This window comes from Acanthochromis polyacanthus, chromosome 18, assembly GCF_021347895.1.
Source record: "Acanthochromis polyacanthus isolate Apoly-LR-REF ecotype Palm Island chromosome 18, KAUST_Apoly_ChrSc, whole genome shotgun sequence".
Classification (NCBI taxonomy): Eukaryota; Metazoa; Chordata; class Actinopteri; family Pomacentridae; genus Acanthochromis; species Acanthochromis polyacanthus.
Window position 1 is genome coordinate 30194942 of NC_067130.1, and position 26491 is coordinate 30221432.

General features: G+C 39.5%; 1 protein-coding gene across 1 annotated transcript in view; it reads left to right on the plus strand.

Moving 5' to 3' along the window:
• The window catches only part of LOC110957198 (ephrin-A5b-like), a 113936-nt gene extending 92370 nt beyond the window's left edge, over positions 1-21566 (plus strand). The window contains exons 2-5 of the mRNA XM_022203098.2: positions 4444-4736; positions 16222-16287; positions 16400-16480; positions 17645-21566. Of these exons, the coding sequence (XP_022058790.2) occupies positions 4444-4736; positions 16222-16287; positions 16400-16480; positions 17645-17769 (565 nt within the window). The 3' untranslated portion in view covers positions 17770-21566. The remainder of the gene's footprint in view (positions 1-4443; positions 4737-16221; positions 16288-16399; positions 16481-17644) is intronic.
• Positions 21567-26491: the final 4925 nt, after the last annotated feature.

The window sequence follows — 26491 nt, forward strand, 5'->3', positions numbered from 1 at the left end:
TTGGTTTTTCCTTCTTCATCCCTGTCCCTCCCAATGCGACAGCTTTTAGTGGGTATTTATTGCAAAACTTTCCAGATAGTTTCCCATAAAATTTCACCCTGCACCCTAAAGTAATTTGTCCGTATTGATCTGTTATGGCCAGAAGGTTTGGACAGGATTCAGACAAGCTGAAGTTCAAATGCAGCAGCATTTATAAAGTGTAGTATTGTCATGAGGGGTTTTCAGTCAATGTGGCTGCACCGATGAGTTTCTTACTGTAACTTTATCCCGTTTACGTGTTGTTTTGCTGACATATAGATGTGTCAGATTGTCATTTACAGTGTTGTGAGTCTTTTAGTGCAGAAGTGTAAGTGTAATGCTGCAGTGAAATAACATGCACAAGGAGGTTTAGATAGAAATTCATGTAAAAATGAGCTTCTTTCAAAATGGAAATGCACTAATTTATCAATATATCGAAGAATTTCGTGAAACTTTTGCACTGAAATTGAACATTTTCTTGCAATATCTTTGTAATGAAAAGTTTTTGGCATTTCATTTTCCAGCTATTCCTGAAAAAATATGTTTTTGATATCATTCCATTTAAATGTTTAAATTCCCTTTTATTTCCCTCACAATCAATAAAGCATCTGTGTGTCTATACTTTTAAAGAAAGTGTGATATTTGTGTTACTACTCCAAGCTCTGTATCACTCATTATATCATATAAGAGGTGATGCACAAACTTGGAGGAAAAAGAGTCAAAAAATGTCGACAAATTGGATGTTGACATTCTTCCGTTGATGCTTTGCGTGATATTCTTCTTTTTTTAATTATCAGAATGTTCAAAATTCACCATAAAGTGAAAAATAAACATTTCAAACTTGAACTCATTCTTGTCTGGACAAAAAAGAAATGCAAACAATAATATAAATTATTATTCTTACCCAAAAGCACAAAAATGACACGTTGATTCTTATACGGGTCATTTTTAACCCACTTATAGAAGAGTGTAGGTCCAGTCACTCGTGCATGTTGTAGGTAAATCAGATCCAGTCCAAGACGTAGATACAAAAGTCCATGTTTCCAATCATATATCTTTTTGCTTCTGGTACTTTATTAGTCTCTCCTGTGTAACTCTTCTTGCTTGAGCTTTTCTTATTTTCTCACATACCTCTAGTAGTTTCCATCCATTCAGGTAGATTTGCTTTTGTTTGCACAGGTGCAGAGATATCGATCATCAAGATGTGTGCCTCCAGTCTTAATACAATGGAGGTGATGTGCGCAGAGTTTAGAGCAGCTTGTTTTTGCTTAGAAGGTGTCACCAGCTCTATGCAAGAAGGGTTTCGTTAGTAGTTTCTGTTAGTGGAGAGAAGTTCAGGTGGCTAACAGCTTGCTGAGGAAACACCCTGTGCTCAGGCTGTTTTGATTTTCTGGCACCGGCACAATGAGGAAGTGACTGAAGTATGCATTTATTTCCATTAAGTGCAGGAGTGAAACCTAATCAGTCACTGGAGACTAATTTCGAGATGCTTGTCGATGCTGAGAGTAGAACCTGCTTTAACTTCAGACTCAATCTACATGCATCTGAATACAAATATCTGAGCAGAGTTGCTGTCATAAACTTTTCCCTCCACCTTTCCCTCAGTTAGAAACTCGTCTTAATCCCGGCTAATCTGAGCCACTGCTCCCCTGTCGGGTTTGATCGACAGACGCTCAGGCTTATGAGGCCGGAGCTCCACACAGGAGGACGAAGCAGGAGATCCCACAGCACTTCTGGCTGTAGAAGTGATACTGTTGGAGCCCGCTGACCCCGCTAGTCATAATATCAGCATGCTGCTCTGAAACCGAGGCGACGGGAGGCCATGCTGTGCCTGCCTGGAGCCAAAGTGCTCAGCTGGTGCTGGAAAGAAAAAAAGTGGAGAGAAAACAAGAGTTTGGTTTCACATTTGACCAGACTATAATTAGAGAAAGAAAAAGATTAAGAATATGGCTGAAGATGCCACAAGACGCTCGCGCACCCCGCTATCGTGCACACATCTGCTCATTTGTGGGGCTCGTGAGCCCAGTAGGACCGCCACTAATCCTGCAGCACATTTGCAATCTGTGTAGTGACAAACCTGATACCCCCAGCAGGCCGCGGCGAGCACACACCTCCCTTTATGCCTGCCGAGCATGTCAGCGGCAACAGCTGCCAACAGGCCACTCCCAGTCGGCCTCACCTGGCTTCAGATCAGCTGATTCCGACTCCCAGCGCACCAGAAGTGGGTGTAATATCTGATCCGTGGCCAGCTAAAAGTCGGCGTGGAGCCCCCCGGCGAGTTCACCCGTATCGTATCATCAGCCGGCTGCTTGCACCGACACGGTTCCCCCGACGGCCCTCGCTGTGTCAATGAACAGAGGTGGAGTATTGAAGACATCCGCAGTATGTCAGTGATACCGAACCGCGGGCCATTAGCAGCTACAGAGACACGTCCAGCCGCCCGTCCAGGCCTAATCTGTCTCCGCTAAAAGCCTCAGAAATGCAACCTTATACAGCGCCTATGGGAATATGTGTTTCCAATCGCTCTGCTCAGGAATGAATACCTGGCATATCTCGCCGTTGCACTTCTTTCTCCCCCGTCTTTCTGTCTTTCTTTCTCTCTCTCGTCTGCTGGGTTTACAGTAAACATCAGGTGAAAGATCTCGGGGCTGCATCAGGGCCAGGCTTGGGAACAAGCCCCACTTTCCCAGACTCACAGATTCCACAAGGGGCTCCTCCATCAAGCTGTCATATTGGCCTAATGAAAATCTCATTCTACAGAGGGATCCTCTTAAAGCTGCTAAAGGCACATGCTAACTGGGGGATTAGCCCTGTAACGCTAGGGGACTTTAATTTCAGCACCAGCATAAGTCATCGTCGCTGAGCACTAACATTGATATATAGCTTAGGACTGTCAGCCGCTCGTCGTAAGAGGTTTCTGCTTTGCAAAGTGGGACTCGGTTCAGCTTCACAAGAGTCTCTGGATGATTGGAACTGACATGACGGGATCTTGTAAACAAAACCAGAGATGCAGCTCTCACAGTCCGGCACATATGGTAACTTTTTCTTCTTTCCGCGGCCTCGCTCGGATACCCAAAGTATCATCTTTTGTCATCGAGGTTTTGGAGCGTTCATAACTCTCAAAACACAATGGCGAGACACTCCCTGAACAAATCAATGAGTAACTTCCCTGCACACTTAAGCAGCTGCTGCTCACATAGCCTTTAGCAAAAAAGCACTGCTTTGGGGACTGTGAATGCCAAATGTGAACACACAACATAAAAGCGGGCTGCAGAGGAGAGCATGCATGCCCGGCGCGTCTTTGTTGGGTAAATAAATCATTAGAAAGGTCAGGACCAGTGATCATTTTGTGCGACGCCGCTCTGGGAATAATCATGCCATTTAGACATGCAGTGCAATCACCTTAACCAGTAATAGAATGAGAATTAATCAGTTTGCTGGTAATGCTGACATGCAGACTTAAAGCAGCTGTGTGCTACGTGTCCTTTACGTACCACCAAAACATGTTAATTCCTCATAAAACATCACCAAAGATGATTTTTTTAAAATATCGCTTTACATCCTGCATGTCATCTGTTTTCATGTATGTGCAAAGAAACGGGGCGAGCCATACGTGAAAACATTAGTCTATAGCACTAGTAGGCTCAAAAAGCTGCAATGGGCATCTTTAAGTCATAGAAATAAGGGCTTGGAGTCAGTAATGAAAATTTAAGCTTGTAAAATCCCAAAGAAACCACAGAATATGACAAAAGGCAGATTATTAAAGAAAAACTTGCTTAAATCACACAAAACCAAAAATATGCCATTTAGAGGCAAATTATTAAAGAAAACTTGCTTAAATCCCAAATAAACAAAAAATATGGCATTAGGAGGCAGATTATTAAACCAAAACTTGCTTAAATTACAAAGAACCAAAAAATGATATTAAGAGCCGGGTTGTTCAAACAAAACTTGCTTAAATCCCAAATAAACAAAAAAAAAAAATGGCATTAGGAGGCAGATTATTAAAGCAAAACTTGCTTAAATCGAACAGAAACCAAAAATATGCCATTTAGACGCAAATTATTAAAGAAAACTTGCTTAAATCCCAAATAAACAAAAAAATATGGCATTAGGAGGGAGATTATTAAAGAAAAATTTGCTTAAATTACAGAGAAACCAAAAAAATTACATTAAGAGGCGGGTTGTTAAAACAAGACTTGCTGAAATCCCAAAGAAGCAAAAAAATAATTGTGACATTAAGGGGCAAATTATTAAGGCAAAACTTGCTTAAATCGCAAAGAAACCAAAATACAACATTCAGAGGCACATTATTTATGCTTTAAAACAGCTTTGACTCATTATTTTCTCCCAAAATGCATAAAACCAGCATCTTATGCTAATGTTTTTCATTAATGTTGGATTTTCCTCTGTTTTTCTGTCCAGATTCTACCGGGGTGACTACCACATCGATGTCTGCATCAACGACTACCTTGACGTCTACTGTCCACACTACCCCAGCCCGGTTTCAGACGACCGGGCCGAGCGCTACGTCCTCTACATGGTGAACTACGACGGCTACAGCTCCTGCGACCACACCGCCAAGGGCTTCAAACGCTGGGAGTGCAACCGGCCTCTGTCGCCAAATGGACCACTCAAGTTCTCTGAGAAGTTCCAGCTCTTCACTCCGTTCTCCTTGGGCTTCGAGTTCCGCCCCGGTAGAGAGTATTACTACATCTGTGAGTAAATTCCCTATTTTAACCACAATTTTGACCATTTTGAACTATTTTTAGCTATGCTTTTGTTAGCGATTGACTGGTATGGGATGTTTAGGGCCAATACTGATGCTGATTATTGGTAATCTGGAAAGGATTATAGCCAATATTTGGAATCAGTATGCATTAACTGTAATGTTTTAACAAAATGTGATATCAGAGAACCTGTCATTCATAATTAGGCTCTTCATTAATAAGGGCGACTATTACTGAATATGTAAAACAGAAACAGGACTGATTAAATTATCTCTATTAGTCACTGTGAAAGTAGCTAATTTCCTGGTTTGGTTTCTTGATGAAGATGAGTAGATCTGTTCGATTCCTGTCCTGTTTCTGCAGAGAAGCTAAATCTAAATGTTTTTTGTCCACCTGGCATATGCAATTCCAATATTCACTCTACTTTTTAGCTCCATTTTTGATCTCCACCGCCTCCTGAAGCACTTATTAGTCTCTTTAGCGTGTTTCTGCTAAAACACTTTATTCTCGTTCGCTAGTTGCTAACTTTGCCTCCTGTTTGTCAGTTTATTGGAGCTTTTATTGCTCCTGGAAGTCTTTCAACCTTGTTCCTTTATAATGACGGTTGGATCTACTGCAATACTCTTTTGTTTCTGTGGATAAGCTAAATTAAAGAATTTTTTTATCCACCTAGCATGTGTAATTCCAATATTTGGGTGACTCTAACTGAATATGTAAAATAGAAATAGGAGTGAATAAATTATCTCGACTGAGATCTAATCTTTCATTTTTATAAGGCTTTTTAAGGTCCAGATCTTATAGCATTGTCAATTCATGCTTTCCAGACTCTGTTTCAGGTTATTCTGTGGCTGCCTTCTAACTTAGCCACTAGTTGTTAGCGTAGCATTATCCACTGTGACAGGAGCTACTAAAAACAGAGAGAAAATATTAGTAAAAATACCGATACCAACAATCGGAAAAATGCCCATTGGCCTATCTCCAGCTCTTCAAAACTTTCGCTTCTTTAGTTAAATGGAATAAAAGGCTACTGTAGATGAGAAAGTTTTGTCACGGTAACAGTTCTGAAACAAACAATCAACAAGTTCTAGTTTGTGTTCCATCAGTAGATCAATATCGGTGTCAACTTGGAATAAAAAGGCAGCAGCAAATGTTCAGGTTTTGTTTTCAAAGTCCTTGGAATGAGGGCCAAACCAAAACAGGAGCCAGAGGGAGCAAAAACATCTCCACCATCGAGGTCTCGCCTCAAGTGTCTTTTGTTGCTGAGCTCAGTTTTCTCCTGGTCGTGAGAAGGCTGGAGAAAACAAGCAGCTGGGAAATCGTGTTTTCATAAGTGTAGTCGATGCCCTGCAGGGGCAGAAGAGACAGAGGCTGGAGGTATTTAACTGACACTTGTGGTTAAGTGAGAAGTTTGCGGGTATTAGAAGAGAAATAGCGGTGGAAAAGCTGTATTATTTTGGCATCACAACAAAGACGTAAATAAAGATAGCAGCCCCGCAGAGAATAAGTGGAAAGTGCAGTTTTGCAGACTTTCCTCCAGACTCAGTGCAAGTGTGAAATCAGACTTTTTGACGCATCTGATCAGCTTCAAAAGCTCTGGAATCTGTTGGCCGGCCATCGATTCAAACTGTTTCCTCTTTAAAATGTGTCGACGCAGCCAGGTTTAACATCAGACAAAGATGAATATTTTCCCATTTTCCTCACTAAACTTCGCTCCAGTCGAACATCTGGGATCAAGAAACAATCACGACTGTCCTCCCACGGGTTCCACCAATCTGTGCTCTTGTTGCTGTGTTTTGTGTTGTGATGTATCACTAGACGTTGGATCTCGGTGTTGGTTGGCTCGTCTCCTCGACTCCGATGCTCGAAGTGTGACTGTATTGTTTGGGGAAATTGTGGTCTGCTGACAGCCCTGCCAGAGGATTGTTGATGCTGTTGAAATTCCTTGGATGTTGATGAGAAAACTCATAGATTGCTTAATTCGGCCTCATGTGTCCATTTGGCGCCGAACCGAGTGAAAGTTCTTGCAGACGTTGATGATGATTGATTGTCCGAAGAAAGCTAGAAAGAAATACAGAGAGACGGTCCATGTGGCTCAGAGCAGCTTCAGGCCATATCGATCATCTCTTGCTGACTCATGATTCACTTTTTTTTTTTTTTCCATCTGAGAACACGAGTTTGAACAACAAATGACAAAGACACCTCCAGGAACATACCAAGAACATACAGTCAGACATATCACACATACATGAAGTTTTGGAGTTGGAGAACATGCTGGAAAAGTTTTCTTTCAACATCCTCTATGAGATAATATATACTGGATTGTGTTGTCTGTCACTTTCACAACTCTATTTTTATTACCATAGTATTAGACAGTTTGATATGTAGAATGTTTGCTATATGCATTAGATGAAAATATAAATATGTTCACTTTGCATATGTAATTCCAATATTTACTCTATTCTCCATTGCCTCGTGAAGGACTTATTGAACTCTTTAGCATGCATATGCTATAGCACTTTTTTCACTTTAGTTAGTTATTAACTTTGTCTGCTTTTTGTCAGTTTATTGTAGCTTTTATTGCTGGAATCCTTTCAATCTTATTTCTTGATCATGACAACTGGATCTACTACAGTATTCTTTTGTTTCTGTGGACAGGCTAAATCAAAGCATTTTTTATTAACCTGGCATATGTAATTCCAATATTTACTCTACATTTGGCTCTAATTTTGGTCTCCACCAACTACCAGAGAGAACTGTTGGTCTCTTTAGCTTGTATATGCTAAAATACTTAATTTGCATTAGCTAGCTGCTAACTTAATCTGATGTTTGTTGCTTGCCAGGTGATATAAGGTCAATTTGTTAGCGTTTTTTGCTAGAATCTTTCCACCTTGTTCCTTGATGATGATTTATAGATCTATGACCGTACCTTCTGTTTCTGCAGAGAAGCTAAATCTTAATGTTTTTATCCAGCTTGCATATGTAACTTTAATAGTAACTCTACTTTTAGCTCCAATTTTGGTCTCCACCACATGGAGAGGGAATTATTGGTTTCTTTAACTTGTATTTACTAAAATGCTTTATTCACGCTAGCTAGTTGCTAACTTAATCTGATGTTTGTTGCTTGCCAGGTGGTGTAAAGTCAGTTTATTATGCCTTTTGTGCTGGAATCCTTTAAGTCTTGTTCCTTGATGATGATGATTTGATTGACTACAGTTCTCTTCTGTATCTGTTGTTAAATTTGTTAAAAACTATGTTTTTTGTCCACCTGGCATATGTAACTCCAATATTCATGCTACTTTTAACTCTAATTTTGGTCTCCACCACCACTAGAAGGAATTATCAATATGTATAGCTCGCATATGCCACCAAATTTTGTTCATGTTAACTAATTGCTAGCTTGCTCTGCTGTTTGTTGCATATCAGGAGATGTAAAGTCAGTTTAATAGGGCTTTATCGCTGGAATCCTTTCTTTGATTTTGTTTATTGTTCTCTGAAAAAACAATTTCCTCTGGAATGAATAAAGTTGATCTTATCTTATATTTATAGTGCATGTATGGAAAATACAGATCTAGTATAATTTGCAATTTAACTTTATCTTTTACTGCCACCATTCACACGGTCTTTTTTTCTTACTTGCATATTAGTCTTGTAATATGTGTAAAAGCTATCAAATCATGTGCCTGAGTGACTAAAAGTGAAATTGATGAGTAGACTAATATGTTGAAGCTTCAGGACCATAGAAAACCCCAAAACAAACAAACTGTTAATGAAAGGAGTTTAAGTTCCGTACTGATGAGGACAGATGTAGAGTTGCTAATAGTTCTTTGAATGAGTAACATTTTTTACACTGCATATAGTAATTTGACTAATTGTTTTTTTTTTAGAAATGTCAATTAGTGCAGCTTTAAGTGACTGAATTAAATCTGCACAAATAGTTTAGCAGCACAACAACTGATTTTTTTTCTTTATGATTGAATGTTCAGTGCCCAGAAAATATTAATAGTGTTTCTACAGCCTTGTACTTTCTTGTTCATATTGAGAAAACAAGTTGTTTTTTTGTACTTGGGTTTCATAATGTCCATCCGATCCAAAAAGCGAGACAATCCCAAACCTCCCGCAACTTACAGATGAGTTTATCTTGGAGCGTTGATACCTATACCAGTGCCAGTTTTTCAAAAAAGAGTAAAAATTATAGCTGTTTACACATGAAAAATGTACTTTTCCAGATGGATCTCTGTGTTTTTTCCCAGTGCCAGAGATGCTGGCTGCACTACAGTAAACTATGTTTTATCAGCTGCTGGTATCAGATTGCGCGTTCTAACAAGGCCTAACAATAGCTGATAGTGAACACCGGTGTGATACATGTAATATGGTTCGGGGAATCTGTGAAGTGGGCATGTAGATGACATTCTGGAGGGGGATTGTGTCGACTTGTCTCTGCGAAGACAGACGCTCCTTTGTCCTCCTTTGTGGTGATTCGCCTCAGGCCTGGAGGAAAAGGGGGCGGGGCCACGTCAAATGGATGACACCTGCGGTCGGATTGGCAGACAGACGGACGGACAGACACCGAGGGGAAAGCCCTGGTGTGGGATCAGAATTACGGCCGCTTCTACAAAGGTCAGAGGTCAGCGGGAAGATGACGAGGTCCGCGCTGTAAGCTTCTCCCGGCCTCAGAGGGCGGCATGTTTTTCTAACAGAGCCTCGGCAGAGCAGGGGAAGCCTGATCCTAATCTCAGGGGATAGAAATCCAATTTTCAGAGGAGACAGTTGAGAGTCTGGCTCTCCCCGTGTGTGAGAGATGACTGTCTCCCCGCAAAGCCCTCGTGCTTCAAACGCCCTGGTCGCGCTCTGCAGCCGGCCCCAGATCTACATCGATAACGACACGAAACCCGGGCAACGCTGCTCCCCGACATGTTCCCCATCGGCCTCTCACGAAGACAAAAAGCTTTGTTCCCTGAGATAAACTGATCATCGCAAGGAAAACATCTGTGTTTATACCAGGATCGGTCTAATTCGCTCGGCCTTACACGGCATCCAGCGCTATCTTTGATATGTGCTGCCGGTGCCGACGACTGGAAAGTGTGAGGTTTTACTCCCCGTCTCGTCGTCATGGTGAGGCGGCGGCGGCTGCAGCGACGTCCGGGTGACCTGACTAACGCTGGGGTCTAGAGTTGCAGGCAGAGCTGGAGTTACAGTCGCTGGTGAAGCTCGGCTGGTTGCGTCGCTCGAGGACAGAAAAGCCAGACTCTGACCTCAGCGGCAGACAGGAGCAGAGACAGTTGGGTAATCGCTGCTGTGTGCTGGAATCTCTGACTATGGGGGGGAGGCAGAGAGAGGGAAATGAAAGGGTGAGGAAGTGAGATGGTGTGACACAAAGTCAAAGAAAGATGAACTGTAGGAGTAGGAAAACACCGGAACGGAAGACAACAGCTCTGCAACGATAACATTTTATCAAGTCTTTGCCTTTTAACAAACACACAAAAAACATCACTTTAAACCAACAAAAAAACAGGACACACCAAATTCTGCTGATATTTGACACCTCAAGGCACATTATCACCCTCATATCATGGTCATTTGCACTGAAAAACACATGCAGCAGTGTTTTATCCCTCTAAAGGCTGAGATTTTTTCATTTTTCTACAATTTTTTTACTTTTAATTAGCCTTTACACCATTAAAAGCAACTGCAGCTTCTGTTCCCGCCATCTGTGTTTGGAGGATGGGCTTCATTTTCTCTTTTTTGCTCAACAGATTGTTGTACGCGCAACAAGTATTTTAGGTTTTCTTTCAATGACGGCTTAGTTGCTTTAATTATTATCATTTTAATAGCATGTAGCATCTGGCACTTTGGTGTAAGGAACGTTTTTATCCAGTTTGCATATCTACTTCGAATAAATATTGTACTTTTGGCTCCAGTTTTGGTCTCATCACCTCGAGAGGGAATTATTAGCTTCCTTAGCTTGTGTATGCATTAGCTAGCTGCAAACTTAATCTCCTGTTTGTTGGCTAGAAGATAGTGTAGAGTCAGTTTATTCAAGCTTTTTTTTGCTGAATCCTTTCAATTCTATTCTTTGATGATGAAGATGATTGGATTTACTACAACGCTCTCCTGTTTCTGTGGAGAAGCTAAATTAAAATGTTTTTTTTTAACCACCTGGCATATGTATTTCCAATATTCACGCTGCTATTAGCTCTAATTTTGGTCTCCACCACCTTCAGGGGGAATTATTGGTCTCTTTAGCTTGTATATAATAAAACATTTAATTCTCATTGGCTAGTTGCACCTTAATCTGCTGTTTGGTGCTTGCCATGTGGTGTCCAGTCAGTTTATTCAAGCTTTTTTGCTGGAATTCTTTTAATCTTATTCCTTGATGGTAATGATGATTGGATCTACTACAATACTCTCCTGTTTCTGTGGAGAAATCAGCTTAAAGTCTTAGCTCAAACAAAATGGCTGTTAACCACCCGGCTTGTTTAATTCCAATTTTCACTGTACTTTTTCCTCCAATTTTGGTCTCCACCACCTCCAGAGGACATTATTGGTTTCTTTAGCTTGTGTTTGCTGAAACACTTCATTGGAATTAGCTAGTTGCTAACTAAATCTCATGTTTGTTGCCTGTAAGGTGATGTAGAGTCCGTTAAGTCAAAGTTTTCTGCTGGAATTCTTTCAATCTTCCGACTTTATTTCTCTCTGGGGATTAATAAAGACATCTAAGTCTAAGTCCAGTCGTATTCATTGATGACAACTAGATCTACAATACTCTCCTGTTTCTGTGGAGAAGCTAAATTAAAATATTTTTAACTACCTTGCATATATAACACCAATATTTATGTTACTTTTAGCTCTAATTTTGGTCTCCACCACCTCCTGAGCTTGTATATGGTAAAACACTTTATTTGCGGTAGCTAGCTGCTAGCTTAATCTGCTGTTTGGTGCTTGGCAGGTGGTGTGAAGTCAGTTAATTAGAGCTTCTTTCTTTTTTTGCCAGAATCCTTTATTTTTCTCCTGTATTTATATGTTATACTCTATTTGCACAATTTACACCTTATCTTTGTCTTCTACCAGCATTATTTTTCCTAAAACAAACAAATTAAAATTCCAGTTGGTGATAATTCCTTGTGTTAGCAGCATCTTTTGCATTACATATAGTCATTTCACGTACTGTTGGCATAAAAAACTATAGCTTTTAAGGGACTGAATCATTAAAGCTGCACAAAAACGGAATTTTACACTGTTAATTCAGCCTTTATACCATTAAAAACAACTGCAGCTTCTGTTGCCACCATCTGTTTTTGCATTTTCCATTTTGTGGACGTCCACTGCCAGCAGATTTGCCTGCTGTACATACAACAAGCCATAAATCTGCACTTACATTCAGTCGATCCTTCATCAAAATCTCCATTTCAACACAGTAGTCAGAATTAGAATTGATTAGCGGAGAGACTTCACATCATCTGCGATTTATTTTGGTTCTGTCAGCTTGTTATTCCAGTAAGTTATTCATAAAAAATAATGAGAAGGGCCTGCTTCTCACAGCAGCTGATAACTGTTATGTTGCCATCTAACATATGTAGTCAGTTTAAACGCTGCCTGTTTTAGCGCTGAATTCATTGGCGATGCAGTGTGACGCACGTGTTTGCTGTGGTAGCTCTGATTTAGTGCTTGTGGTGGAAAAATGAATTGATCCCTGTTAAAAAAAACATGCAGTTATTTTTTTTTATTAGTGCTAAAACTAAATGATAAATGAGGAGAAAATCTATCACCACGACTTAATCAAGTGGAGCTGGAGCCTACAGCATGTTAAATGTGAGGATTTGGTGCTTTTTTGACTTTTATTTCATTGTTAATTAAATTTATTTGGGTTTTCGACAGTCAGTTGAACTTGTATTGATTTAAAGAAGCCAGAATACACTTTTATTTTTTGCTGTTTTGAAACTCAACGCTTTATAATTTATTCTAGAAATGATTCTGAGCTGCAGCTCTAATCCAAATTGTTCATAAAATGTTGGACAGGAAGCTTCTTTCTCCACCTTTCAGACATTTCGTGCAAGAAATGTACTTTTTATAGGAGCCAAAGAAAGTCAGAGAGACAGCGACAGTCGAGAAGACAAAAGGAGTTTGCAGTTATGTTTTATTAGTGCTGAAATTAAATGAAAAATAAGGAGAAACGCGACCTAATCAAGTAGAAATAATGGAATACTTTTTTCCTGATTGAATGATAAATGGGGAGAAAATTTAAACATACAAGTTTTTGAAGCGGAGCCTACAAGCTCTTATCTGTGAGAATTTGCTGCTTTTTGTGTTTTACTTCACTGTTATTTAAACTTATTTGGGCTTTAGTAGTCACAATAGACATTTTTTAGATTCAACACTTCATCAGTTAGTCTTGGAACACTCGACATGAACTTTAGTCGCAACTTTAATCCAAAAATCTTTCATGATTTATGGAATGTTGGACAGGAAATGTCTTTCTTCACCCTTTAGACATTTCGTGCAAGATATGTACTTTTTACAGGAGTCAAAGCCAGTTAAACAGAGACAGCGACAGCCAAGGAGACAAAAGGAGTTTGATGGTATTTTTAAAATATTTTTTTACTGATTAAATGATAAATGAGGAGAAAATGTAAACAAACAAGTTATTCAAGCGGAGCCTACAGCCTCTTGAATGTGAGGATTTGCTGTGTTTTGTGTTTTATTTCACCGGAAATTAAACTTATTTGAGTTTTGGTAGTTACAATACAGATTTTTTTGCTGTTTTGAGGCATTTTATAGACTCAACACTTGCCCATTTAATCTGGAAACAATTCTTAGTTGCAGCTTTTATCCAAAATATTCCGCGATTCATAAAATGCTGGACAAGAAGCTTCTCTCTTCACCTTTTAGACGTTTCGTGCAAAAGTCCAGAAATGTGCTTTTTATAGGAGTCAGAGAGAGACAGTGACAGCCGAGGAAACCGAGACAAAAGCAGTTTGGGAGACATAAAGGCAGGGTTCGGTCAGTGGAGTTGAGTAGAGTTGAGTTCTGTTCCAGCCACCGTCAGGCTGTGAGGTAAGTTACTCGATACCCGCCGACTCCGACAGAAGCAGCATGATTGACAACGTTTCTCTCCCCTTTATTTCCTCCTTCTGCTGCTTCACTTCCAATATTCCTCTCACGGCAAAGTTTAAAAGACGATTTTTATCTGCTCCAGCAGCCGCACGGCATCTGATAAAGAGCCTTTTGAAATGCGAGCTCGAGTCATCTGCGACGGTGGAAACACTGACATGCTTTTTTAGGTTTTTATCAGGGATTTACCGCTGGGGCCGGAATCTGAGCGCTGTGGACAAACTCGACATACATGCATGCGCCAACACATGTTTAACACCCGTTTACAAATATCCAACTGCTTTCAAGCTTCAAGAGCAGGAAATGATAGCGGTCACTGTTTTTGGGACACGAGAGGAAAGAGTCAGAGAAAGAAAAATGGAAAATCTGTTGTGGCATGAAGATAAGGCCGGACAAAACTGAAATCTTCTCAAAAAAATAGTCATTAGTCACAGCTGGAGACACCCTCGGCTCTCCATTAGCGGCTCGGCCCCCAGCAGCACTTCAAAACAAATTACTCTGCAAAACAATCAGCCCAAAAAACTCTAATATTTGCCTTTTCACAATCAGGAAACAGAGGAAATGACATTTTGTAGGTGAGCGTACGAGCGCGCTGCACATCTGCAGAAATTAGACGTGAGGGTGACATTGACGTGAAAATGTGGAGCTTTTTAGGCGAGGACGAGAGGGGAAGTTCAGACGGCGAGATAAAGCTCTTCAGACTGTATTTAAAGGAGATAAGTGTGGAACACCTCTGATGAAGACTCAATCGACCTTGTCAGATTGCTCGTCTCTGCCGCTTTCGTGATGTTGGCGAATGGAGGTGGATTTAGAGACTGAGAGGTGAAGTTTTAAAGTGAACGGAAATGTTGAGTGGGTTTGTAGAACTAGAAGCATGGAATCAGACTGCACAGTGTTTTTACCTCTCTGGGATCAGATGAGGTGGTCATAGAGAGTGTGTTCAGCATCAAAGAACATGTAGAAGCTGTCAGAGTTTGCCAGAGATGTCAAAAAACTTTTCTTTTCCAGAACGCTGCTTCAGTCGCCTCCATGAGATAAAACCAAGCAGCTGTTGAGCCAGACGTTAATTTTCTTCTCAAAGTTGAGGCCATTATCAGGCTATTGTGTGGTTTGATCCCAGCTAATCCATCTACATTCTGGATCAACGTCGCCTGTGATCTGAGGGATTCTGGATTATTTATGGACATAAGAACACCAAGTGAAAAGATTCGACCGTGTAATTGTTGACATTTGGTGTTGTCAGTACGATGTGATGGCTGAAGATGTGAAAATTTCAGTACTGATGTCTATTTTCCATCGGATATTTTGCTATTTTTTCAGACAAAACCCTGACAAAAGAAGCCAAAATGCTCAAATGTCAAACATAAGCAGTGGTACAAGAACTTTTACACCCAAAAACTCTTCAAAATGACCAAAAGTTTCAAGAAAAACAAGGGGAGGGTTCAGTACTGTGTGCTGTGGACAGATTTCAGTGAGAAAACCCAAGAAAAACACTGAAACTTTTATGCTAATGTAGACATGATGACAGAGCTGGTAAGAAGGAAAAGATTTTGGAAGCAAGAAACCAGATCATAAGGCCATTTTTCAAACTGTTGTCCATCATTAGTCCAAAGAATTTTGCTGCAAGATGCTCACAAATACGTCTTTATTACTGGTGCCATTGGTATATCATTACCAAGACATGTTCTGAAGTGTCTCAGTTGGGTTTGACTCTAATCAATCATATTTTACAGCTTTTCATGAAACGTATGCATGTCAAATTTGGTCCATTTTGGTTAAAAATTAGTATGAGACCCAAAAAGACCCAGAAATGGAGAAAAAAATGTAATTAAATCTGAAGTAGGAAGAATTTCCATACAAACATTTCAGCATATTTTGATTAACGCTTTCTGAGAGGAAACTAGACTTGTGCATCTCCACTTGGCGATTTTCAGGTTTAAAAAAAACTAAAAATACAAATTTTTTGCCAATTAGAGGGCTTGAACAGAACACAAACTGGACATATCTGCTGGTAAATGAATGACTTATTACTGGCTGTTGTAGGAATGTGCCGGTTTTTAATTGTTACAAGCCAGAAACCAGTTTAAGTCCAGTTCTTGGCAGCCATTCGAACTTCCCTGCAGAAGTCTACATGCAAAAGACACATATTAGAATTAAAAGTAATCAACTTGTATGTTCAAAGCATCTTCCTTACATTGTGTTTTTGTGTATTTTTGTTGTATTTAATATGACATATGTGACATTTGACCTTATATTTTAATCTGTAATAACATTTTCTACAACCAAGCAGCTCTAAATTGGATTAACAAAGGCTATTTTCATATGTAAATGTGTGTTTGAAGGCTTTTTGTTTCTGTTTCCGCAGCCTCCATCACTGACGACAAAGGAAGACGGAGCTGCCTTCGACTCAAAGTCTTCGTCAGGCCTCAGAGTGAGTTTTGTTGCGTCTGCTCGGCCCAGTTTTCTATTCTGCTGTGATCAGGCTGCAGCCGAAGTGACGTTCGACGTGTCTAATCTTCACATCTCCTCTTTGTTTTTCGAAGGCAATTGTGTGAAAAGCTCCGGCAGCGTGCAGGAAGGAGTCGACTTTGACGAAAACAGTCACAACTCTCTAGAACCCAGAGGTCGGTGGAGTAAACACTGGATAATGTTTGTGTGTGTTGGAGGCTGAATAATGTGGGATCGGTGCAGATTATTCAGAATTTAAATGTCCTAGAACAGCTTCATCTGCTGCTAATATATCCATCAGTGTTCTTTTATTTGTAAATCGTGACTCATGAATAGACATTAAGGAGGAAATTAGTTTTTCGTGATTTTACTTATTGCGCAGGCAACAAAAATGTCATGACCTCTCTCAGTTTTATTTTCTAAACTAGATTTAACCAGGTTTCAGCAATTTCACATCAGCTATGTTAATATTGTGGGCTTTCTTCTATTCATCAGCACCAATACATGCCTTAGATATTATCAGCTGAGAAAATGGCAATCAGTAAATCCAATTTGTTGGAAATTAGGTTTATTCTCTTTTTTGCTGAGGGTTAAATGTGAGCAGTATCATATTCTTTGTCAGTTAATCCTCTGAAATCCAAAATCTTCCAGCAGGTTTGAGAACTGTGTTGCTGTGAATTTATATCATTTGTCAGAGCCAAAAAAACGCAAAAAGAGGTTAGGCTCTTGAACCTGCAAGAGAAGTCCAGTTAGGTTCAAGAATCTACAAGAGATGTTCTTCAACCTACAAGAAAAAGTCCAGTTAATTATATCACATTGTAGGTGCAAGAACCTACAAGAGAGGTTTTTGAACCTACAAGAAAAGTCACATCCAGTTAGGTTCAAGAACGAAAAAGAGATGTTCTTGAACCTACAAGAGAAGTCTAGTTGACTAGATAACATTGCAGGTTCAAGAACCTACAAGAGACATTCTTAAACCTACCAGAGAAGTCCAGTTTATTTGATCACATTGTATGTTCAAGAACCTACAAAAAAAGCTCTTGAATCTACAAGAAAAGTGCAGTTAGGTTCAAGAATCTGCAAGAGATGTTCTTCAACCTACAAGAAAAAGTCCAGTTAATTAGATCATATTGCAGGTTCAAGAACCTACAGGAGAAGTCCAGTTGACTTAATCCTACAATTACCATGACCTGGATGACTGAAGATCTACACAGATATACCTCTGTTTATTTTAGTGTTACTGACAGTTCTTGTCATTCTAACACAGACAGAATATAAGCTCTCCTCTTTGCTTTAAATTGTTATATTTACACTATTTTTTAAATTTTTATCTCCTCCAGATGGCATCAGCCATGAGTCTCCAGAACCAGCAAGGCGGGACGTGAACTCTGCCGGTCGACACCAGACTTCGCTCGTCCTGCTCAGCTTTGCCCTCATATTGCTGGCGGCCATCTTGTCCTTATAGCGCCCAGTGGTGGAAACTCCCCCCCGCCTCCAGGAATGGACTGTCCTGATTGGACCACAAGCCGCTCTACCCTGCAACCCCTCCCCTCAAGGAGCACTTTTTCAAAATCAAAAACACTGACAATCTCTCTCGGTGAAAAAAAGAGAGAGGAAGGGACTTCGACACCGAAGCTTTTTGTTGTTTTTTTTTTGTTTGTTTTTTTGACTTTGTACAATGCCTAGCGTGATTCTTGACTTTCCGGTGGGTGCCGACGGTCGAGGCACCCCGAGGTGAAAGCGTCTCTTGCCTGTTTTGCCTCGCTACCGTTCACAGTATGCAGATAATACACCAATTTATTTGTGTTTAGGGCAGGCACACGCTTTTAAAATGTTTAAAACACACGGAACACAAACTACACAATCAGACACTCGTTAGCTCAAATGGAAGCACAGCAGGATCCCTCAAAAGTTTACAGATTTCTTTTTTTTTGTGTTCAGGACCATCGCATAACCTCCGACGTACATGTAACATGATTTAATCTCACTACAAAGCGGACGAAGATTTTTGAAAGAAGATTTGGAGCGATATGGAAAACAAGGAAGGATGCTGTTGCTAGGAGACTGTTGCTAAGGAGCATGGGACAATGATGATTTAACCTTTCTCTCAGGTTAATAAAAAAATGGATGCATCAGACTGTGGAGGACCCTGGTTGAAAGAGAGAAAGAAAAAAGAAGATTTAAAGAAGCACTCATCTTTTAGTGTTTGGATAGAAGCGATTTAATGATCGATTAATGTATTTGTTTTTTGTTTTTTTTTAAATAAATCACGTAATTCAATTGTAGCAGCCAACACGGGTGTACAGTAAAATATTTGAATGGAACGTTAGAAGTCGACATGGTCTTTTGCCAGGTAAAAAAAAAGTATTTTCCTATTTATTGTGAAGTCCTTGTGCTTTTTCTGTTCCAGTTTAGTCTGCAAGTACAGTAGAAAGGCAATAAAAATACCCATTAGTTCATATTACACACAAAAAATACACAGTTTCTGTTTTGACTGATGGCTGATGATGTTTTTTTAAAAATAGTTTTAACAAAAGTCCAGGAAAGAAGAAGAAGAAAAAAAGATGATCAGGGTGTAGAAGTGGTAGAATATTTGTGTTTGGAATTTGTCATTAACGAATGTTCACAAATGTAGTTTTACTGTTACACTATTTGTTTTTGTGAATCACTGTCATAACACAACTGTAAATAGAGGCAAATTTCCTACAAAGTTCAGGGATGTGTCCATGAATACATGAGGTTAAAAAAAATTGTTTTTTTTTTAAATGAGGGGGATTTTCTTTCCTGAATAAAATGAGTCTTCGGTGGTTGAAAGATGTTTACAGTGAGACGGTGCAGAAGCAGGTGTTGGTTAGCATAAAGGTGGTTTGTTGTTGCCCTCTTTGATGTCGTTTAAAGTGGCGTCTGCTGCAGAAAATACACCGGGGGCGCCCTCGTACCGGTTATTTCTGGAGTGAAAAATCGACCACCGGGGCAGACGAAGTAAACAGAGGGAGGTGTCCGGTTCTCTTGGGGCAAAATTGAAACTCTACCGCTGGTGGACCTGAGTGAGAAGCCAAGCTATGTAGAGCTCCTGCTGAGATCAATACTCTTCTTCTGCTGCTTCTTCTTTTTTTTTTACCCCCATATACAGTAGGAACATGTGGTCAATATATCTTTTACACCTTCAGTTTGACTCCTGATTGGTTCAAAGCAGTGTTAGGGCCACTTCTGGTGAAAAAAACTACAGAAATGTTGAAAGAAAAGATCACAAGAGGAAACCGCTGCACATTCAAAAACAACAGTACTCATTGAACTAAGGTGTCATTTTACAAAAATATCTAAATATTATGAGGATTAAATCATAATTTATGGAAAAGTCTAATGTAATGCCACAAAAATTAATATTCATTTTATGGTAAACATTATCAGAAAACCATTTTACAAGAGCAAAGTTTAATGTTTCTTTATCAATCAGATTTAGAAGCCATAGTTTTAAGAAAAAAGAGTCCTAGTGTAAAAAACTACAGCGAAATAGATGGAAAGGTATGAGAAAAATCTGAATATTATGGAATAAAATTGTAATTTTACAATATATGCTATGGATTATTATAAAAAATAGCTGAAAACATATTGATAATAAAGTCAGACACTTTAAATAATACATATGTGACTGTTATAAAAGTAAATAATATGAAATCTATGACAGTTATTTGTATAATAACTATTATAATACTGCAACTTTTATCTTCAGATTTCCTATTCCCTCTAACAGTGATCCTAATACTCAGTCACTGATTTTGTCAGAGAGGAAAATTTGTCATTATTTGCTCCGTTAAAGGGCCACTTCAATGATTTAATGTGGCAAAAACTGAAAAAAGAAACCAAGGTGTCATGAGTTTTAGCTTTAAGAACAGGTTTCTTTTTTCTCTCATTGTATTAAATATGGAAAAAATACAAATTTCACACCTTTAGATCATTTTGTAAACTGAAGCTGATGTGTCGTCCCTTTAAAAACTGATTTATGCTCTCCGTTCACAAATATATCCTTTAAATGACAGCATTCTGCATATTATGACATTTATTTCTACCCTCGTATTGGATTATTTCTGATAAAGCATTAATAACCAAACATTAAATCTAGTCTGAGAGTGCAGGAAGTTGAAAAAGTCCACAAATTTTAAATATGAGATGATTATTTATGAATTTAAGAGAGTGAATTAGTCATTTTCAGCACCTGAATCAGTGTTTGGGGCTTTTATTTTGAAGGTATGAAGAGTTTTCATCTTTTGTGCATTTAACTTCTGCAAAAACCTTAAAAGTCCACTGTCACCGAACGCATTGCCTCCACCGCTTTAAGAAAAAACCCAATCAGTTGGTTTTGTGGATACCGTGTATCCAGCAGTTAGCCTGATACAGTGTTAGAAACTTTCTCCTGTTTTTAGTTCTTTTCTTTTCCACACGTCTTTTTGAAGGGCGATTTAACTGACACATTAATGTTCTTAGCAAGAAAAAAACAGTTTGATACAAAACATTAAAAAAACAAACAACAGAAATGCTGAATTTTCATTTTATATGTCTTTTATACGAAACAGGAAATCAAAAAAACAAAACAGGATGCACCCTCTATCTGTAGGTGTTTCATATCGAACACGCAGAAACGGTGGGTTTACAATCAAGACTCAAAAGGGCCCGAAGAAGGAAGGAACAGACGGATCTCCAAGAGCTAGAAAATCAGTTGTCTTTGGTTTTTTTTATTGTACGGTTGCATCCAAAGTGTCTTTACGGCGCAGGATGCTGTTGATCTTTTGCTTCTGTTCGCCTCCAGCTGCAGTTAAAGTCACCGTACGGACGATTAATTAAAGCTCGATGTGTTTGTGGCAGAAGAAGAAAGCTGCTTCTTCTTCTTCACCTGATGTCGGTACCATGTAGCCTGAAGCTAGCACCACTGTGTGTTCTCCATCCTCTGTATTTAAAACCAGATGTGTGCTTTTGTCAGTGCATCTAGCGGTGGGAAGCTTTTTGTTTAACTTTAGCCACAACTGTGTTATTTTTTACTCTTTATGTGCCACAAAAACTGCACATTTCTGTTGGTAGTATCTGTACCTTGTGCCTAAATGAGTCCCATCCTCTCTATTCTAATGTCTGTTTCCTGCTCAATCCCTCACTAGACTTTTCTACAAAAAGGCCATTTTCTTTGTAAATACACGTGTTGGAGCAGCTATGACTAACTAAAAGAAACAACAAAAAAATGGATTTAATAAATATTTCTTTGTCGTTGTACGGCTCGTGTCTGGTTTGTTTTATTAACTGAGTGACGGAGCATCAGAGAGGCTGGATGCGTAGCCGCTCGGGGGAAAGTGTGCGAACAGCTGTTTCTCTGTAATCTGGAGGTAATTCGCCCGACTGAAAAAACAAAAACAGAAACGGCTTCAATTAATCTTGCGGGAATGTGCAGGGCTTTGGGGAGCTCTGCCAAGAAAACTCCGTCTCACACGCTCTTTTGCTCCTCGCTTCGCTCTGCTTCTCCTGCTGTCCGACTCAATTTCTCTCTTTCTGTCTGTGTCTCCGACTTTTTTTTGTTTTGTGTTTTTTTTCCGTCTCCGTGACTTTACCACCTTTTCACCGAGCCGCCGCTGGGATTTCAGGATGTCATTTCGTAGCATTCAGGCCTCGTTGTCGCAAACACGGTGGGACGTTTTCAGAGAAAGTTCAAGAACACGCTGTTCTTTGGCCAAATGTTAGAACCTGTTTTATCAACAGGAGTGAAGGTATTTCTCAGGTTTCTGCCTGTTTGAAGCTGAACTTTCACTAACATTGTGCTTTCTTAAACAGATCTTGGTGCAGCAAAGGTCGAAATATCCCCCAAAACACTGCATCCTGTAACCTGTAAAATGCCCACATCTTCCAGATTGTACTGCAGGCTTAAGGCCGCCTCATGTTTCCTGCACGACCGACTTTAAAAAGTGGACGCACACGTGGTTCTATTCAGACTGCAGCAGCTCCTCGTCGGCCTGCTGTGCAGACGGCTGCATTGTCCCTCAAATCGAACACAGAAAAACCACGCAGGGTTCCTGTGGATGTTTCTGAAAGGCTGTGACTTTTTGGGATTTCTGAGGTGTACAGAGGACAGCGGGCAAACAAAGCATGGGATATCTGGAGATCTTAGAACTTCCTACTGTAATGCTTTGGCACTGAAGAGGGAAAATAAGCACCAATCAAAGCATCTCCAAAGTCCAACAGAGACTGCGGTAATTATAATTGCTTTAATGATGAATTATAACTACGACTGTATTTACGTTAATCAATCTCTGATTAATTCATTTGTTCCTTTTGCTACTCACATTTTCTAATCTTAAATAAAAACTCAGTTGAATTCACTCTGAGAGCGCAGGAAACTGAAAAAGTCCTCAAATGTGAAATCTGAGGTTACTATTAATTTAAGGGAACAAATTAGGTTTTTTCTGCACCTGAATTAGTTATGGGAGCTTTTATTTTGAAAGTATGACAAAGGTTTTCCTATTTTGTGCATTGAAAACTTTTCTGCAAAGACCTTAAGTAGTAGGAGTACAGTGGACAAACAAAGGACGGGCTATCTGGAGATTTTAGAACTTTCACCTGAAAGAAGAGAAAAAATATGCGTCAATCAAAGTATCTCCAAGTTCCAGCAGCAGCTTCTTGCAGTAGCAGATGACGATGATGGAGAATCTCCCTGTACAGTCTCTCCACACAACAAACTTTTATCTGAAGCAATGTTTGCTTTCTAGATGCATGTTTGACTGCATGTTTGCATTGCAGAAAGTCCCAGCAGTCTGAGTTTTCGGGCTGCCTGTCAGTGTCTGCAGAGGCTTGACTTGGGTGGAGGATAAAGTTGCAGACATGTGGATGTGGAAAGCAGGAATTGGCCTCCAAAAATGTGTCTTTGGTGACATCATTTGGGTTGTTTTCTCAGACCTAACAAAGTTCCTTTTCGAGCCATAGAAGTCATCAAACTCTGCTAGTTTAGAACCAACTTGCATGAATGAATTTTCAAAAAACAGAGGCTCAACCTGAATAAATCCAAGCAAATTAGGTCCAATCCAAAATGTGGTCAATCCAAAAACAGTGAGAACAATGACACCAGTAGCTGTAGTGGGGAAAAAGCACCAGTGTGTTATTAATAATAACAGTTGTAGTAATAAAAAAAAAGCAGAAGAGTCAAGAGAGACCTCATGTTACGGCCCCTGGTAGCCAGATGCCTTCTGTTTTTGTGCTGGACTTTCTGTAGACTCCACCTGAGTCTCTTCCCTGTTGATTGGTCACACCTTAACTTAAAACTACAGCAAAGAAACTAATTCTGTCTGTAGATGTGTCAATATGCAGATACCTCGGATGCATACAATGAACGACATTATCATATCTGAATACTGTAACAGTGACGTATAGAGGAGGAAATCTCAGTAGTAGATGACTGTGGAGCTGTAGGAGTGAGAAGGTTAAACTACATCAAACTGCAGCTAACAAGACTTCAGTAAATGGTCAAGTACTGCAACTCTGGACCTGAGAATACTGAGTCTGAGATGATAATGTTATAATACTGAGACCTACAACAGCAAAATGAGACCAGATCTGATCAAACGGAGAAGAACTTGGCTTCATATTCCAGAACAGGCCTCAGTTCTTTAGAATGGATTGCACCAGTGATGACTTTTAACGCTGAGCTTCATGTGATAAAATCTACTGACTGTCCTTTACATACACGTGGCAAGAATATAATGCAAAAGTGTTTGAAATGTTACTCAAGCAAAAGTAAAATGAAAAAAGTATTCAGTGTGGAAGAGTTTGCTGAAAGAGAGAAAGTGCAAAAAAAAACGAAAAAATGTACAAGAAGGAAGCAGTGAAAGAAAGAATCTGTAAAAGAAAGGAGAAAAGAATGAAAGGATCTGCAAAAGAAAGAATGAATGAAAAAAGAATCTGTGAAAGAGAGAATCCACGAAAGAAAGAAAGGATTGAAGAAAGAACTTGAAAGAAAGAAGGAAAGCAAGAATAATGAAAGAAAGAGGGAGATAAATAAAGAACCTGTATAAAAGAGTAGAACCTGTAAAAGAAAGGCACAGTAAAAGAGACTAAAGGAAAGAAAGATAAAAGAAATAAAGGGGAGAGAAAGAAAGAAGCTGTAGAAGAAACATTACTGAAAGCAACACAAGCACCACCCTTTTCCAATAAATTCCATAAACAGGATTTTTAAACCAACTTTTGCAGTAATCTCCAACAGAAACCTGAGAAAGAAGAGATATTTATCTGTTTTTAGTGTCATTTTACATAAACAGACTGCAAACCTAATATTAATGAACATTCTCCATCTTTAAAACTTCTCTTTATTGCACCTGCACATCACATGTTCTGACCTTTTTGACTTCCTGCTTCTTGTTGTCATGGAAATTCATCAATCCCCTGATTGGCTCTAGTCTTTTAAAATCTACAGACTGATATTGCTAATTATTGCTCCAGTGATAACTCACTGTCACTAACAGGTTTTATCGCGGGCGTTAAGAACTTTCCATTATTTTGTCCTCCGGCCGCCTACATGTTGACAAATGTTGGATTGTGGGAACGTCTCAAAGTGAACTTCCCACTGATAACTGGACTGTTATCTGTCAGACGCTTCCACCTCCTGTCCTGTCTGCTCTGTGAACTCGGGTTTTCTGTAGGACTTTCAGAAATACAGCTGAAAACATGCAATCAGTGTTACGTAGCTCTTTCTGGAGGATCAGCCTTTAAGTCCTCTTGTGTTTAAACGCTTATTGCGCCGTTATGGAGGATAAATCCAGGAATATGTTGGGATAAGCACCTGACAGACTCGCTTAGATTAGTTTAAGACGGCAAAAGATTGTCACGAGGGATGATTTCCTCACTATACCTCCAATTCATCACCTTTATTTTTTAATTAACAGCCTTGTTTTGGGTGTTTCATGACGCCCATTTTGGAGATTTACATGATTCTCCCAGTGTTGCGGCTGATCGTCTGCATGTAATCCTGCATTAAAGCTCCGGAGAGGCTGCTGAATGGGAAGCCCACTCCATCATTTCCCTTTTCTAAACCAGTCGAAAAAAGACCCAGAAGCTCTGATCTGTCAGCTCCTCCATCTGCAGAGCTCCTCACCCAGCAGACGCCGTCGCAGGAGGCGTGAGGAGCGTCGCTTTCATTACCTCGGCCGCGGAGAAACCTGCCACCTTGAGACAATGTCAGCCGCAGGAAGTGGAATCTGCTAGTTGCTGTTTGTTTTGCAGAAGACGGGAGATAAAGAGCGACAAAGCAGCTGCGACGGGAGTTCTTCTGAGGGAGTGTTTTCCTCGAAGGATGCACAACATGGAAAGTGTGTAGGAGGCTCTACTCTGGCTGGGATTTTCACAGTTTAGGCCTCTTTGTCATGGTGCTTTTTGTGACTTTTTTCTTCATATTTCACTTCATCTTAATCTAATTGTCCAATATTGCAGATTCTGAATCAATGACATGAGAAATTACAGTGAAATTTCAGGTTTTTATCATTAATAGTTCCTAGACGCTACTTTTATCATACACCAAACACTGTATATCATAATAAACATCACAGTGAAGCACAGTGGTGGCAGTATCATCATGTAGGGATGCTTCTCTTTGTTAAATATTATAGATTCTGAATCAACGACATGAGAAATTACGTTGAAATTTACGGAGAAATCATGTCATTGATTCACAGTCTAGAAAATTGCACAATTAGATCAAGAAGTGTTGAAATATGAGGAAAAAGTCATGAGAAGTTCCGTTTTAAGCTCACAATAACAAAAAATGGATAATGCAGAAGTTAACTAATGATATTTAGTGAACCATATGTAGCTACATGACACAATAATGCAAACCTAAACACACATAGAATACTTTATAATATATGCTTGGTTGTAAGTTACTTTAATTGAACTTTCATAAGTGATTGAGCAAGTATGACATATGATCTTCCCTCCAAAACAAATGTATTGCCAGATAGTCTAATCCAAGTTAAACACAGTTCTGGAGTTTCAAACTGGTTCTCCAAATATAATTGGGATTTTTGTTGTTGTTAAAATGAGGATATTTTTCATTTTCTATTGAGTATTTATTGTTCTGAATGTGTAGCTGGACCATTCTCCGCTGCAGAATGGTGTACATAGTGTGTATATATGTTTTAAAAAAACATTCTGGTTTGTTTGTG